Genomic DNA, 18,345 nt, shown 5'->3' with positions numbered 1-18,345 from the left:
CCCAGAAAGGGGTAAAGTTACCATTAACTTTACCTAGTCAATCTATCACAGATCCAGTACACCCCATCTTCCTGGAGTACTGGAAAGGGTTACTTCGTAACCCTTTTTTATCTGTGCCTCCTAGAGCATTGTTTCGCTCTTTTAACATTTAGACTTGGCTGGTGGCAGTGGTCTCTACCCTAACTTTTCTACCGCGATTATATTAGATAAACATGGTATTGTTTTAGGCTATTATAGTAGCCTTGAACATAAACCCGCTTGACCAAATTGTCTTTCTTTTGGCTCCGGTTGGGTTTATTCGCCATTTCTTTTTGTTAAAGTCCTTCTTGTGTTTTACTTTGCGTGGCAAACTAGGTTCGCCTTCTTTGTTCACCGTCTTTTGGCGGGCTTCTGCTCAGAAGCCCTCCACCAGGCATCTGGGTGTCTAGGTGGGCTGACTGTGAGGGAGGTGTATAGTCACCCCCTGTACAGGGTATCCTAGGAAACCCAAGTCGCACTTTGCCATGATTGGCTGAGGTGGTTGTCCAGGCTGGACAACCCCCCTGCTGGGTGATTGACAGCCAGGCTGTGTGAATGGGGGTTTTGCGCATAAAAGGCAGGTATCTTGAGCTAGAAGTCAGAGTCGCCACTGGAACTACAAGGAACCAAAGAGAAGCGGAGGGAACGACGACTGCTGCAACTACCCCGTCCCGGTGAAGCCCTGCTGCAGTCCTGAGCTATCTACCCTTAGACGACTAGAGAAGATCCAGTCTGGAGTCTTCTTCCCTTGAGCCTGGTGGGGATAACCAGCTCATCTTCCACAGCCAGAGGACCCTCTTCCTTGGTCAAAATCGCTGCACACTGCTGTAGTGGTCGGATAGCCATCTGAAGAACCTCTCCTGTTTTTAAGGAGCGCACCTTTTATTCAGATCGCTGCTGCCGGCTTCATCCCTGTGTGGTGCAGACCCCCCCTTCAGATGCCCTCCTTCACCTTGAAGCTTCAGAAATCGTGGGTCTGCGGGAAACCAACAGGAACATCTGCCAGGGCACCAGCTGCACCATTGAAATAAGGTACTGTGTTTTGCTTGAGGAAACTGGGTGAACCCCTTTTCTTCATCTTCAAGGCTTGCTCTTGTCTTCCCTCCTTCTTATACCTTTTGCTTCCGAACATTGACAATATCGAAGTACTCTTGGCTATATTGAATCGTGAACTGTCTGACTGTGTGATCTTCGGTAACAGGTCCCCTTAGTCAATTAACCCTGGCTCTGGCCCTTTGACTCTTGAACTCCTGTCTCTGAGTGTTTCTCGATTCTGTTTGCCTAACCAAAGTATTGCCTGTGATTTTTGCCTCAAACTCCCTCTGGGTATCTCAGGTGCTAAGTGTGTTTTTGCCCCGGTAGCATTTCATATCACGGATACAAATTTATTTAGTAGACCGAACTGTCAAAAAGCAATCGCAATCGTATTCGCGGTAACGTGTTTTGTTCATAACACCGGTCCATTCAAACACAGGGTACTTACCTTGAGACTTAATGTACAAAGCAAATTGGTTAGTTGTAGTATATTTTTCATGTGGTTTTTGGAATTTAATAGAAGTGTCGTGTTTACAACAAATGGTTTAAAAATAAATGTACTTATATTTTTCTACCTGAAACCTTGAGTCAGTGTTTGCTAGAGTCACAGTAATTGTGTTCCCTTTTTGTAATCTCTGCTACTGCTCATATACTCTTGGAATTAGCCTGGCTGCTCCGCTACTGCTACCACTCTGACATAGTAGTACAGGCTTGTACCTGTAGTCTTAATTGTGTGTAGTGGTCCCTAAGGGCACTGCACAGGATTCTGCCTAACAATAGTTCTCTGGAAAAGATACATATGTGATATTCTGTACAAGTGGAACAGTACAGAGCAGGGGTTTAAGTCTTTTCTACTTGGGTGGATCTCACCGAATTTGAATTTATGTTTTGCATCCACAGTGAAATATTTGTAATTTATTGTACAACGCTCTGCTACCTTCAAGCCAACATGCACTATATACATTTTTATAAATACTTACAGTGCAGAAGAAGCTTGCAGTGCCTCATGTCAAACAATTGACATTGATTAAGATGAACAAACACTATTTTGTAGAATACTGTGGCAAGACACTTAGACATAACCAAGAGACAAGTTCAGAATACAGACTTGTTTTCCACAAAAGGTCAAACATAGAGAATTGAAGCAGAGATGTTTTATGAGGTTTGTGGTTGTGAAAATGATAATGTAGGTATAGTGACTGACTGCTATTCATTATAATATTATGAGATGCCATTAGCATTTGTACTGCTGTTCTGTTTTTGAGTCCTGCTTCTGCTATGTACAATAATTCACTGTGAAGCTCATGTTCTAATGAGCTGTAATGTAAATGGAGGGCATAAAAGCATTGAGCAAGGCTTTAACGCCTTCCATTAATGCATAGTTTGAATCATTTTTTTGGCAGAGAAGAGGGGTGGAATGCAAATTCCGCCTCCAGCATTTGCACCAGCATTCATTTTAATGCCGGCGCAAATGCTGGCGATATCTATGTCTGCCTGATTTATGCACCACCATAAAGCAGGCGGACTACATAAAAAACCACTGTACATGTTGCCTGCCATGCTCTCATGGCAGACAGTGTTTAAAATTACAATTAAGCATATCAAGAAGGGTTGAATTGTGAGCGCTGCTTAGCTTGCAAGCATGACAGGCAGCGTTTACTCACAATGCATGGCAGAGTGCAAATGTGCAGGGCAAAAGTGTACACCGCCTTTTGCTCTACACATTTGCACTCCGCTGTGCACATGACGAACATTTGGCAATGAGGAGCCACCCGTGCATATGTCAACACTAAACGGCTCCCCATTGACAAAGTGAGTTGAGTTCGAGTTTTTGATTTGCATATTTTCTCAGTATGAGGAAAGCCAGACAGAGACTGTGGGCCTCATTACGAATCAGGGGTTAAGGGGTTAACGGCGCCGTAAACGGCGCCGACACTTAACGCCTGATTACAAGGTCCTTTAGCGCCATGGTGATATTAACGCCTGCTTTTTGCAGGCGTTAGAATCCATGGCGCTAAGGGACCATGGTGCTAATTACGCCACCGTAATTTACGGTGGCGTAATTAGCGCCTTCCCCACTCCCATTATATCCTATGGGGCAAAAATGGGAATGGGGAAGGGTAAAATGGGAAATGGGGATTTACCGCCCCACTCACCTTGGAATGGGGCAGTAAATCCGCCATCCACCATGGTGTAAACATAGTTTACACCATGGTGGTAAGGGTACGACCCAGGCAGTAACTTACCGCCTGGGTCGTAATGAGGCCCACTGGGTACAGATGTTTACAGCGACGGATAGTTGCATAATTACATTATAAAAAGAGATATGTTTTAAACTTCTTCGAAAATAAAGGAAAGGAATCCATTTTTACAGAGATCAGGAGGGATTTTGTTCCAGGCATGGGGACCAAAAACACAGAAGCATCTATCACCTCTGTGTACAAAGTGCGATGTAGGTACTACTAGTAGACTTTGCACAGAGGATCATAGGGATCGAACTGGATGATAAGGAGTAAGTTTGGTAACAAGGTATGTGGGCACCAAGCCGTGAAATCACTTAAAAACGAGGCAAATAATCTTGAAGAGAATCCTCTTCTGCGCTGATAACCAGTGAAGAGATCTACGATAAAATGGAAATGGTATAGATTTTGACAAATGAAAAAGAAGTCTGATGGCTGCATTTTGGGCAACATGCAGGCAATGGATCAGCTGCTGGGATACCTGCAAGGGTGCCATTGCAGTAATCAAGTTTAAATTTTATCAATGATCCAATGACTACCGGTCTGTTTTTCCGAGATAAGGGGAAGAATAGGTCGTAGAAGTCTAATCCGGTAGTAAATAGACTTTACTGTGTCACTAACCTGCTGATTGCAGTTCAAATTGGACTGCCAAATGCAGCCAAGATGTTTTAGTTTGTGTGTATGGGAAATAGAAAATCAAATAGAGCAGGATGTGGGGAGAAGGCATGGGTCAGCCAAGAGATGTTTAGGGCAAATAGAATAACCTGTGTTTTGGCAGGATTTAATTGCAACCTATATGACTGCAATCAACCTTTTATTTTTGTGCACAATCAGATATTCGCTTGATTGAGTCAGAGGAGTTGTTGACTGTTACATAAATCTCTGTGTCATCAGGGTAGGAATGGTAGAGTGGGCTGAATTTGGAGAAGATTCTCAAAAGTGGTTTATTGTAGATTTTAAATAACAGAGGTTATAGAGAAGAACACCACAAGGGAAGGTAAGTTGAGTAGTGAACTCCCATTATGGGTCTTCTCAGATAGGAAAGATGAGAACCATTTTAGGGAATTGTCCGACACTTCGGCGACTTCAAGAAATCTGGATTTAAGAATATTAAAATCGACTTTGCCGAATGCTGCTGAAAGGTTGAATATAAAAAGTAGACGGAGGTCACCCTCATTAGCTGTCTCTGTTCTGTGACGGGGCCTGAAGCATGATTGAAACAAGTCAAGGAGATGATGTTCTTCCAAACTTTTTTGTATTTGAGAAATGGCAACCTTTTTAAGACTTTTCAAGGGCCATGTGAGGCGATAGTTTCTGAAAAACAGTGTTATCCAGCAAAGGTTTCTTCAGCAGAGGGATACAAAAATATATTTTGAGGTCCGTTGGGACCTTGCTTTGGGTAAAGGAGGAATTTATAAAGCGAGAGATAAACTCGCTTAGTTCCGTTGCATTGCGTTTAGCCAAATGTGCAGTGATATGGCCATGGTTGTGATTTGTAGGCATTAAAGTTGTAATTAGGGTAAAGATTTCCTCAGTGGTAACTGGAGTGACGTTAAAAGTTTTCTTGTGGAAAGATGTTGTGTGGTCAGTAACAGGTAAGGAAGTCTGAATATTTGATCAAATCACATTAACTTTGTTCAGGAAAAACTCATTAAATGTCTTTGCTAGTTGAAGAGACAGGGACAGAGTGGATGATATGCATAAGGGATTTGATAGAATTTTTATTACATCAAAAATCTCTTTAGGCTTGTTTATTGACTGTCAATCTCACTTTGCAGAAAACAAGATTTGGCAGAAAGGATGGCTTTTTTGTAAATACTAAGGGCTGTGGTTACAGCCTGGCGATAGGATGGGTTGTTAGTTTTACGCTATATTTTCACTTTCTTACAGTAGTCCTGCTTAAGAGCCCCAAGAGAGGCAGAATGCCATTTGTTATTCTTATTTTCGGGTATTTTTAAGTTTAATACGGGCAATAGAATCACAGACATTGCTTAATTTGGGCATTTTAGATTGAAAAAAGTCTTTGCATGTCAGGATTGAGCTGCAAGGTGACTATGCTAAGGAGAGTTCTGTGCTTGTGATTTTATTAAGATCCTTTATGCTGCATGAGGAAATGCTGACAGACTGACAGGCTTTCCGGGATGCAAAAGGATCTTTCTGAATACTAAAGATCCTGGCATAATGATCAGACCAAGCAACAGGTATGGTCTCATAGAATAAAAGTCCTTGGCTTTGTGAAGTATTAAGTCAGGGCAGCGGCCTTGACTATGGGAGGGGGAGTAGGTAAGGGAGGAACTGCCATGTAACATGAGAGTTTCGTTAAGTTTAGTTGTATTAGAATTATCTGGAATGTCATTCCAGATATTGAAATCTCAAAGTATAATCACTTTAGAATGTTGCAAAGCATTTGTTCCAAGGAATAGGTGCAGATTTTCTAAAAACAGACTAACGGGTTCCGGGGGGGTCGATAGCAGAGCCATGAAAGGAACAAGAGGGGGATAAAATTAAATTGCACGCATACATCTGGGATATCTTTTCCCTGGTTAAAGTCAGGGAGGAGTTGAAGATAATTGCAACCACACCCTCTTGTTTAGACTCCTGATTAAACCATTAAATTTGGAACTCAGGTGGGACAAGAAGATGGAAAACCAAAGTAGAGCTGGTATTAAACCCGGTTTCGGTAACAAAAATAAAGTCAAGATCAGATAGTTCAATGAAATCAGCAAAAGCTACAGCATCTCTCACGGCTGATCTGGCATTGACCAGGGCAGCACGAGGGAAGTGACCACGTTGTTTAATGTCCTTGTAGAAGGGGACCTGGGGGCGTCATGACATTTTTCTACACTCCATGTAACCTAATTTTGTTCAATGCACAGAGATGGTATGAACTACGACCGTTGTTTAGTGTCAACAATTCTGTTTTCGTATGCATAATAAAAGGTTATGCAGACAGCACCATTGATCATTTTTACCTCCGGGCCGCACGAGAGAAACAAAAATTAGAATTGTTAACATTTTCTTAGATGCGGAAGAGGCCTAATTATGCGACTGCAGAAATCAAGGCATGGGAAGGGACACTGACAGTAGCATTAAACAGAAAATCCGTTGTCAGGAATACACCACTACTATATAGTAGCCAACATTCTTTGTCCCTTAGAGATAATCTTCCACATGGGAAATTGTTCAGTAATAGGTCACTTGACCTTTGCTACTAACCCACTGCTGCTTTAGTTCCCAATCCTCTTACAGTCCTCTGTGCAACTCACACTTCAATAGGGTCTTCAGTTCAATAAATTAACAGCAGACAGTGTAGGTGCTCCACAAGCTTCTACTAACAGCTTCAAGAACACAAATGCACCCCACTGGAATTGCACTTTGCACATGTTGAACTGGCATGATGGCAAAATCAAAGTAGTGGGTTGCCACTGGTAGCTTCTACTTTTCATTTTCCGGAAAGAATGGGACCTATAAAATAGATTTCGAAATGGTACTCATCTAATCTAACATCCCTCCGATATATTTTGACATCAAGGGTAGATATCTCAGCTGGTTTACTGGCGATTGAACAAGATGTGAAAAAGTATGTTTCCAACTTCTGGTTTGGACATTGTAATTATAAGTGTGGTAAGATTTTCCCGGAACTTTAGCGCATAAACAGTCTCCACTCAATGTTGATAATTAGGAATTTTTTCACACACTTATATTTGCAATGTCCAAATTAGAAGTTGGAAGCATAATTTTTCACATCTTGTTCAATCCCCAGTAAAGGAGCTGAAATAACCACCCTTGATGTTAAACTACATCAGAGAGATGTTATATTGGACGAGTACCATTTCAAAATCTATTTTATAAGCCCCAAGCCTTCCAGAAAATGAAAAGTAGAAATTATCAGTGGGAAACTACTACTTTCATTTCGCACCATTCAGGAATTTATTTCAGGGATCTGTAATTTTTCTGTGGAATGGTAAAACTGAAAATACTAAGGGATATTACAACTCCCATTGCATGCATTGGCTGCCTCCCAATGCAACCATTAAAAAACGATGACATATGCACATGTGCATACAGACCTTCCATAACCGATATTATAGCACCAGTAATGGTCGGAAATTGGCTCTTATGAAATTACTTCCTAATATAAAAAAAAATGTTTTCTATTTTATCCTTGAAAAAATAAGGACCCCAGTGTTCTTCTTCCTTTTTTGGGTGCTGCCTGCTGATATTTACGATACATATAACCATATGTTGCGATACTATCAATGAAATAGTGCTATGCCCGTGCCACCATATGATAATGCCACCAAATAGAAATCCACCGACACATAGAACAATAATGAGTGCTTGTTTCCGTCATTGAGTATGTTATGACTTGACCATCAGGACCTTTCCAACATGGCGCCGAAGTGTGACTTTGAAGCGCAGTACGTGTAGCATGACACTATAGAAACATACCAGTTCCTGCAATAGATTAACTCCCAGCATTCAACAGTCGTACTATGCCGTGAGAACTCTGAATGATGACGGCCCTCTGCACTCTTAAAAAAGGTAAGCAATCCTTCCCTCCCTTGAATGAATGCCCAGAACGCTGGCGCCATTGATATTTCTTAACTAAATAATGAGATCTCACATATTTTTCAAAAAGCGTCTAACACAAATTCCATAATGACCCTACATGTGTATGAATTTGACAACAAGGCAGGCACATATACGAATGAGCATGTGCCAAGTATTAACTGTCACACAAATAAAGTTGTGTGTGCACCCATTTACAGGAGCACGATAACGTTGAGCGAATGTCATGACCTTCTCCTAAAGAAGGTACAGCGAGCAATCAAATAAGAAAGTGCCGCCCCTATTGAGGTTAGTGATTTAAGCTTTATCTCTGTAGCCTCGTTCTAATAAGTACCTGAGAACAGAATGAAGGTCTTAATGTATTGAATTGAGACTACCTGTTCCCCCTGTAGGTGAACTCCACTGAGGTCTGGACAGTACGATGGAACTTACCCATCGTGCCCATATTTACTCCTATCAAGAATAATGTGAGAAACATCACATAACTATACTTTAATGTCCATTCCATAGCCTTCTATAGTCTTACCGAGTTTTTATGTTTTTTATTGTAGTCGTTCTGAAAACAGCAAGGGCTTTATCCATTTTCATTGCATGTACAAGAAACACTGTCATGTAGAAAGCCCATCCAATCAATTCCTGCCAGAAATGTTGGAACAAACGTATTCAGATAAAAGTGCTGAAACACATGTAGACAACAACTCTCTCTTCCTCTTTGGACCCTGGTGCATAATACATGGAGACCGTTTTTCTTTTACAAGTTTTTTACTCAAATTAAATAGAAAAAACGAAAATAGAATTTTAATTGTCTTTAAAAGGCAGATCTGCTATAAGTAATTGAATCACGTTATGTGATGTTTTTTATATGTTTGTAAACGTATTGTTAACATTGATATGAATGAATTATGGCATGAAGTAATTGTTTTATGTGACTTGAATATGTGCAAACACCATGAATAAATATATACATTTATAAGAAAATGCTTTTGACTACATAATGCTAAATCCAAAATCACATTCGAAGAGTGGTAACGCTAATAGGTGTGAAGTTAAGGGAGGGGAAACCGTTGTCACCCATTTATAAACAAAAAAGGTGCAAGCCTTAATCTTAGTGGACTGTGAATACTCTCCAACCACATCTACCCCCACCTCCAACTTCTTTTCTTTGTCCGAAGGCAAACTACCCCAAAAGAGATATAGAATACAGTTTTAAAAATCTATTTCTAATGAAAACCTCACAAAAAAACATAGCAGGGAAGAGGTGAACAGGCCCGACTAATCTGTGGGGTTTGAGACGGTACTAATGGGAAATTGGAGACAAAGGTTTTTTGGGGTGTGTAGTATTGAAAAATTAGGTTGAAGAAGGTTTCTATGAACACATTCTCAAAGGTTTTCTTTTTATATATCCTTTTTGAGTATAGATTGAAGGGAAACGTAAAGGATTAAACAATGCAAAGCTATAGTCTCAGAGCATTTTAATAAGGGTTTCACCAGGGTTTATTTATTTCTCTTTGTTTTGGTGGAAGGAGGAAGGGTAAGGGAATTAATTGTAAAAAACACAAAGGTTTCATTTACTTTTTGAATGGAAGGAGAAATGCAAAAAAACGTTTTCATGAAAATCACAGTGGGTGTAACAAATCATTTCACAAAGGATTGCAAAATCACTTTGCACTGCAAGGGTACTATTTGTACCGTGAATTAGGACCATTTAGTACAGTGCAAAGATTACTTGTGCAATGCAAAGTGACTTTGCACTGCAACAATACACTTTGCAGCGCTCTGTGAATCAGGGTGTTTTTTGACAGTGCAAGGTGACTTTGCACCAGTCCAAAGTCACTTCGCACCGCACTACAAATTCCATGAATCAGGCCCAAGAAGTGAGATGGGACATTTATATAAACGCACATTTGCAAATGCTTTGGATTGACAGTTTGGGCCATCAAGCGATTCTGGTGAGAATTTGCGACACACTGACACACAGGTTTAGGATTTCGTTCAACTCACAAGCAGGGGTGGACTGGTCTACATGGAACTCTGGAGATTTCCCAGTGGGCCTCTGCACCCTGTGCCTCTTTATTGTGGCATTTCCAAATTTTCTCATAGGAAAAGCATTGGGCTTGCTGAAAATGTGTCATATGGGGCCACTTTGAACTTTATTTCCAGGGCCTCTTTTGGTCCCCAGTAATTATTTCCAGGGCCTCTTTTAGTACCCAGTCCACCCCTGCTCACAAGTATGATAGGCAGAAGTACTCCCAGCACTACTCGGTACCTGCTGCATAGCATGACAAACATTTACTCTCAGCTAATTATCGCTTATGAATGCCATAGACTATTAAAAACAGAATGCTTAAATATGGGCTATATTGCAAAGTTGATCCCTAACCCAAGTCTGGCTACAAACTGTTTGTAAAAGTTGATTTCAACTTACAGGTAGGAGACATTGGGGCTAGAACCAACACTGCGGGCTTCTTGGATCTGAGCCTCACTAATGTCTACCCCGATCACCTTCTGGAAATGAAAGTCTGCCAAGCTGCGCGTGCTCTGTCCTGTGCCGCAGCCGACGTCCACAGCCAGCTGAAATGGTCTCCCTTTCTGAAGAAAAAAAAAGCATACAGAGAAAACTTATTATTAAGCTTAAACGTAAGCGCAACCAATAAGCTGAAATTATTGCATTGTAGTACAGGTAGGAGCGAGAGGACATCTGAGGAGGGACACACACAGCTTGTGGGTGTTGCTTGGTCATTTATCCATCCATTGACTGCCCATGGTCATGTTAATCCCCATGGCTATTCCCACCCACTACCTGCCCCTCACCACCCTAAACACATCCTCCTGGGATCTCTTTGAGTCCCCTCTTTAAAGCATAAGCTTCTCAGATCTTTCCTTGAATTCGCAATAGCCTTAATTAAATGTTCCTAAGGATTCAACATTAGGCTTTCTAAGCCTCTTCAGGATTCCTAAGAAGCTTTCCCAACCTTTGTTTCTAGTAGCTAAAGCAGACTTTCTCAGCCTATGATGACTTTTTTCATGACTTATCGGAGACACAATTCAGCTTTAACTTTACGGTTATAATTCAGTTATCACCCACAACCTTTCACCTGTCTCGTGGTCACAGAGGGAAGGCCTGTCACAGGCCTCCCTACTCCTACGCTTCCAATACAGTATTTCATGTCATGGTCCCAGCTTTTTACAGAGTCACAAGATCTTTGTTGTTTATGAGCTTTTGACCAGCACTGGCCAAACATCCTGCAACAAGTCTCAGAAAACCCTCAAGGTTCTTTAGAGAGATTCTTCCTATCTTGCAAGTGCACCATGAGTTTTTGACGAGGTTGAATCTCGGGTCGGATCTCGTCTCATGGCTTCCCAAGTCTTGCATTGATTTCAGGCTCCAATCAGGAACCTCAAATCCCAGGTCGAACCTCTGGTTGATTTGTCGAGCTTCTTCAGTCAATCCGTGGCCTTGAATCTCCGCAAGGAAGTTAGAGGCTCTATAAAAGGTCCAGCTCACTTCCTGGCCCTTTCTGGGTTTTATTTATCAGTGAGTGAAGGAGTAATACTAGTGATAGAAGGAGTTATACAAGGCAGACTCATAGTTGGAGAGTGTTAGAAGCATTTTGACAAGTTTTGATACATTTTAAGTTTGTTTTTTATAGTTTGGTGTTGTTTGCAGAGTGTTTGTTGTCTGTTTGGTTTTATATGTACCACTTTGCATGTATAGTATTTGTTCATTGACTTGTTAGTTTCCTCCTAATCCTTTGTTAGTGGTATTCAATGATTTAGCCCATCTCTCAAATTGCAGTCCCCATCTCAATTTGTAACACTCGAGCTGAAGGATGACAGAAGGCTGGGTGGCGTGGGGAACTTATTTATTTAAGCTTTATATATTTTGAGAAGCATCCCAGGGATGATGTGAAGAGTGGAGCACTAGTACTGCTCTCTGTTAGGCAGAATCCTGTGCAGTTCCCTTGGGGACCACTGCAAGAGGATTAAGACTACAGGAGTAAGCAGTAAACCCAATTGGTAGCAGTCTGTACCACCCAGATTTACCTGGTAGCTGTGGCTGAGCAGTCAGCCTTCTCTCAAGAAGAGTAGGGCAGTATACAGAGGATACACAATAGGGCTAAAAACACAGTAGAGCAAGCAAAAAAGCTTGGTATCAAAAGTATATAATTATTTATTTAACACACACTTAAGGAAATACACTAGCACTATAAATCAAAGCAAGTTCAAACACAATCAGAAAAGTATACACACCTCCCTTAAGAATTATTAGACAAGTCTAAGTCAAAACACCACTATTTGTAAAAACAGATGCGAGCGCGTAACTTAGATGGCACTCCAATAATTAAGTTAAAGGGAGAGAAAAAGGCAGGTCATGAAAATAAAACAGTTCCCACTTTTATAAGACCAAAACAAGTTAGTGAAGGCAGAGTCTACTGTAGAGCCAAAGTTCATAGGCCAGGCCCACTTTAAATGGAGCAAGGTGAAATATGCCCAAGATCACACAGTTTAGAAATGCATTCAAGTCTTTGTAAAAATGTTCAAAAGAGGTTAGGTTGATTCAGAAGGTAAAGTTAGAAGGTCTGGGGGCCAACCCTGTTGGAAAGCCAAGGATTTAAGGGTCACCTTTAGCAAACCGTAGAAAGGGAGGCCAGGTGGAACACAGTACCTTTAAAGTTGAGGAAGCTCCAGCGGTGGCAGTTGTTCCTGGCAGCGGGTGCCGTTCGTGGTTTCGACTAGGGGAAGAGAAGATCTCATCGAGGAGGAAACTTGGAGTTGTTGCACTGCCCAGGGAAGAGACCAGCCGCAGAGTTTGTTCGGTAAAAAGGTGCGTTCCTTTATTCGCGGTCACAGTGGTGAAGCTTGGCTATCCGGCCGCCGGGGTGCTTGGCACTGGCAATTCGACCAAGAGACGTCCTGGAAGGCGAATGGCGAACTGGTGTATCCCACCAGCTCAGAGGAAGAAGACTCTTTCAGCAGAAGATCTTCTCTTGTCGTCGGGAAAGTGGTGAGGTTGTTGCAGCAGGGCTCCACCGGTGGTGCCGTCATTGCAGATGACTCAGCTTCTCCCCTCTTTGGATTTCTTAGGTCCTGTGGTGACTTCTGAAGTTCCAGTCCCAAAAGCCCTGCTTTTATGCAGAAAAACCCCCATTCAACAGCCTAGCTGTCACTCATACATGCTAAGTGGTGAGCCAGGCGGCTCACCACTGGGCCAATCAGAACAGAGTGCGACTTGGGTTGCTAAGGCAACACAGTCCAGGGTGCCAATTGCCCCACCCACACATCCTGTGGAACCCAGACAGAGTGGCACCAGTTGGAGAGCTTCTGTGGAGGAGCCCGCCAAAAAATGGAACAAAGGGCCCGACCTTGGTTGGAATTACAGAGACGGACACAAACGCCATTTTAGAAAAGAGTTCTGGCGAAAAGACCCAACCAGTGATGTTATATTAAATAAATAAACCAGCGGTATCTTTAACATTGCACCAAAAAGTGGTGCGTTTAAAATCAATGGAAAAATCCCATATTAAATATTCCGGTGGAATATTTTGCATGGTAACCACTACCACCAGCCACAAACTCGACAAGGGGGGACTGGACAGTGCCCCCTTGGAAATAGACCCAGGAGCAATCGAATTAACCCCTTCCAGTACTTCCATAATATGATGGTTTGTACTGGTTCTGTTCACAATTTTGGACTAGTAAAGCCAATGGTGACTTTACATGCCCTGGGAGACAGTAGTCAGTCCCAGGGTATGGAGTCTATGTTTGGGGGTCACTATGACACCCCTGTGTTACTGCACTGAGGGTGCTGTGTAACACATACACTAAAACAGATGATACCCTATGGAGTAAAAAGACCCCATAGCCCATAAGCACACAATAAGTCAAAGATATCTTCTGGTAATGAGATGGCTTTATCAATTGAGGTGGGAAGATGTTTAAGGGAATTGAAGTTAGTAACAATATGAATTATTTGTTTTAACTTATGCTGGTTAGAATTTCTTTTTTACTTTTTTTTTTACTTTTATTCTATGATGTATTTACTTAAATTTTGTAAATTGCTGGTGAATATTCTCTTTTGTTTTAATCGTCTCATTTTTATATATTGTATGTTGAAATGTGTTAAAATCAAATTTTGGCTATTGCACTATAAATAAATAAAAGAAAAACAAAGATATACCTCAAATCATGCCTAAGAGTGGGAGAAAAAGAGTCAAACAAACCCCAAAAATCCAGCAAAGCTGCTGGGGGACTCACTAGGTTTAGGAAATTAGCCTTATAAGAGAATTCTCCCTAACGCTCTCCACCGTGAGGTTGTGCTTTTTCTGTGCTTGCTCCACCTCCTCCCCTCTATCTGGAACACCACGCTTTGATAAGCATGATGAAGTGTGTGGAAAAGGGAGGGGTGGACTCTGTCGTAGGCATGCAGGTGGCTACAGCATCTCCCTTTGTTGAGGAAGATGTTAGTATAGTTCAGAATATAAATAAAAAGCTGGAGCTATTCTCTGCATTCCTTGTTGTTGCAGTTGTGTGTTGTGATCTGTTTGGAATTCATACTCTGGAATTGTGTAATCTTCACTTTGTCTTAGTTTCCTTGCTGTTATACGTCAATGTCTTAGTGTACATTTTGATATGCTGGAGAACCTGAGACATTGCCATGGCCATTAACTTGCAGTATGTCTGGATTGACATTTGATGAGCTCACTTCTTTGATTTGTAGTGCTGTAGATCTGGTTGCCTTGTGCATGTCAGTCATAAGAAGGGGGTGCGGTGACGTTTGAATGGCTGCTAACCTATGAAAAGGCCCTTCACTTGAGTGCAATGGTCGCTGATGGTGCGGCTGTCCACGGCAGTATTATAGAGAGCAACCTTTCAGATATTCCAAACCTTTCCCCTTGAACTACAATGGCATTCCTTAGTACTTGCTGGCCATGAAGGGGATCACTAAATTGGAAGTGGTGTCTCTGGATTGGCGTTGCATTGTTACTTTCAGCCAATCACACATTCTGATGGAATTAAAAGCGGTGGCCTAGGGGGCATTAAACGTGCAGTGTGTTTCATTGCATGTCAGTCACTCTAGCTTTGATGACCATGAGAGAGGGCATGAAGAAGGGCATGTATCATGGGCACAGACTGGGGCAAGTCTGGTATTTGAAGGAAAACCTTGCATTGGGCAGAATGGTGACTCTTTTGTGATGGAATTATCTGCTGATATATATATATATATATATGCTTAACTGTCTCCTGATCAACAGTAAAAGTTTGGTTTGCCCATTGAACTGTCCCCTTCAAGAATCTTGTCACCCTGCACACTTGGCTTTTCCTATTGGTTATTAAATTGATGCCTGAACATGAGAAATCCACAGTTGGAAAGGCACAATGTAATTTCTCTGGAGGTGAATGCAGCCCCATTATCCGAAACCAACTATTTGGAGTATCCTTTCCTGCCACAGATGTCATATAGAAAGGAAATGGGGGGGAAGTGGTGATTTTGGGAAGAAAATGGGCTTCGGACCACTTTGAAGTGTCATTTTCTGGGACTACTGGATATTTTTGTGAAAGTGGTATATGCTCAATCGGTCTAATGAAATCAATTCCCAGCTTTTTCCATACTGGGTATGCCCATTCTACACTTGTCATTAGCGGGGCATTGGTCATTACGCATGTTTCTCCTCCCTTGCATGTCGCACAAGAACAAAGGGAGGTTTCATAGTCCCTGTCCCTTGTAACCTACCAGTGTTTGTCACGTGGTCTGTGTTTTATAATGGTTACTCCCAGAGCATGGCATGGGCTAAAGTAATGAGGCTGTTGTGCAGTGATGGTAGAGGAATGAGTTTGTCCCCCAACTACTATGTCAGATTCCGCTGAGAGCTCCTCCTCGATCTCCTGAATGATTGTTATTAAATCAGTGAATTCTTTTCAGTCAGTCAGCTTAGAAAAATTAATTTCTTTATTGCTGCAAGGGGGGAGTCGGCATCGGTTTGATCCCGGTAGGTGGCTTCAGTTATGGCAGAATTAGACTCTAGATGGGAGTCTTGAATGGTAGCCAGGACACATTCATGCATGTCCGTGCCTAAAGCGTTAGAGCTGGGAACGGCATTGTAATGAATCCAAGGATGCCATAACTTCCTTCCCTGGGGCAGTCTCCCTCTATGTGGCCAGGGGACAGCAGTCACTACCTGATCCTGATCCCTGGGGCGGTTATATGAGGGAAGACAACCTGGGGGAGGTAACTCTCAGAGAGTCCCAATGACATCAGTGGAAGAAATGACATACCCTCCTTTTTCCTTAAAGGATACTTCTACTGCCCTTGAAGGCATGCTGCTACCCTCACTCCTCCCCTTTGCGTAGCGTTGGTGTATATAAGCTCCAAATTCCCACGAGAGGATATGTGGACCACTAAGAAGATGAGGAGATGGGGAGTAGTGAAGGTCACTCCCCCGGTAGCTCGGTATCTTTTTCCTCGGAGCAATCTGAAACCTAATTTGTAATTTAAAACTGTGGAGAATACTTCTTCAAACTCTACATAAAAATAATCAAAATTGTCCTTTAAATCTGCTGAGGATGTTTCTTAAAACTCACCATAAAAATGATAAAGTTTGTCATACAAAACTACGGACAATATTTGTTTAGACACTGCCTACAATTTGTTGCAAACTGACTTCCCTTTTTGCCAATGAAAGAAATACTGTCACGAGGAAGCTGAGTCGAGTAATCAAAATGAGTAATGACCGAGAATGCAAGCAGTGCTCTAGTTGTTAAAAGTGCATATCAGCTGGAGGGACATCTAAACTGGGAAAACAGATGCCGAAGGAGAGCTGACTGGAGAGGTCAAGTCCTCTTGGTACTGACCAAGGGACTGCTGGGCGAGTGCAAGGTCTGTGGAGTCAACTGGCTCATGGGAGAAACCAAAGAAGGCAGATTGTGGAGGATGGTACGCCGGTACGTCGTGAGATCACCAGAGGAGGAAGGACGACTTCTCGGCGCACAGTGGTACCAAAATGTCATCTCAGCACCTCCGCAGGCCAGGGGAGCACGGAAAAGGAAAGGGAGAGCTGCGAGAGCAACAAGAACCACAAGGCAGAGGCTGCTAACCTGAAGGAGGAATGCGGGACACCAGCAAGCTGTTGCAGGTTCACTGCAGGGAAAGCAGTACCTGCTACCGCAGACCGGTGAGCCCACGTGAGGGAGAAGGGAACATCAGGGCAATGGCACCGAAAGCAAATAACGATGAATGAAGAAAATGAGATGGAACGCAAGTTGCCATATTTCTTAAAGTCATTTGTCAGGACCGTGGACCCGATTTATTTATTTCTGCAATGTTGGTCGAACCGAACATTGCAGAAATAAATGAAATAATCGGGTCCACGGACCCGACAAACATTGAACAAATAAATAAACCGGGCTGTGGCGGAGACAGTAACAGTCCTCTGCCACGGCCTGGTTCATTTATTTATTTGTTCAATGTTTGCCGGGTCCGTGGACCCCATTAATTTATTTATTTCTGCAATGTTGGTTCGACCACCATTGCAGAAATAATAAATTAATCGGGTCCACGGACCCGACAAACATTGGGCAAATAAATCAAGCCGTGGCCTGTTACTGCCTCTGGTTCACCATTTTAGGGGGCACCAGAGGCAGTAACAGTCTTCCGCCACGGCCGAGTTTTATTTATTTGTTCAATGTTTTCTGTACAGCCTCGCGGGCCACATGAAATGGCTTGGAGGGCCGCAATGTGGCTCGCGGGCCGTATGTTGGACAACCTTGTTCTACAACGTCTTCCGTGACCTGATCAATAGGTACATGGTGTAGTCTATCTTGATAATATTTTGCTATACTCTAATATGATGTTTTAGCATGTACATCACGTTTGGGCTGTCTTACACAGTCTCAGGGAGAAAAAAAAAACTTGTATGCTAAGTGCGGGAAATGCCTGTTTCATGTCTGAGGTGGAGATTTTGGGGTTTGTCTTAACCACAAAAGGAGCCCACATGAGTCCTTGCAAAGTGCAAGCAGTCTTGGACTGGCCTCATCCCTCTTTTCTGAAACACCTACAATCATTTGTGGGTTTTGCCAATTTTTATTGACACTTCATAAACATCTTTTTGCTTTAGCAGCTCCTCTTTCTGCTCAGACAAAAACATCCATTCCCTGCTTTTGGTTCATTGAAGCTCAAGCTGCCTTCGAGGATCTGAATTTGTTTTTACCTCGGCTCCTGTTTAGTGTTGAGGCTGATGCATCACACAGGGCATGTTGTGGCAAGCTCTGGCATAAATCCTTTGGATCGACACCTGTTGTTCATCTGCCTATCACCACAAAATTGGAAACACCTGTGTATAGGTGCCATACAAATGCACAATAAATAGATGGGCAGACAGAGTGCTATGCACACAATTTCAGGAAGAATAGAGCTCCTTTCTCCATATGGCAGAGTTCGCATACAGAGTTTTCCATTTTATGCCCTATATGGCAAGCACCCATG

The 18,345-nt window shown here is 42.4% G+C and overlaps 1 protein-coding gene across 1 annotated transcript in view; it reads right to left on the bottom strand.

The window, feature by feature from the left end:
• Window positions 1–18,345, bottom strand: part of LOC138487418 (putative methyltransferase DDB_G0268948) — a 315,104-nt gene that overhangs the window by 255,445 nt on the left and 41,314 nt on the right. The window contains exon 3 of the mRNA XM_069613972.1: window positions 10,291–10,454. Coding sequence (XP_069470073.1) covers window positions 10,291–10,454 — 164 coding nt within the window. The remainder of the gene's footprint in view (window positions 1–10,290; window positions 10,455–18,345) is intronic.

Source organism: Ambystoma mexicanum, chromosome 9, assembly GCF_040938575.1.
Source record: "Ambystoma mexicanum isolate Mex_15411 chromosome 9, UKY_AmexF1_1, whole genome shotgun sequence".
NCBI classification, from domain to species: Eukaryota; Metazoa; Chordata; class Amphibia; order Caudata; family Ambystomatidae; genus Ambystoma; species Ambystoma mexicanum.
The sequence above is the reverse complement of the archived record's forward strand: the minus strand, read 5'-3'. Positions and strand labels throughout refer to the sequence as shown.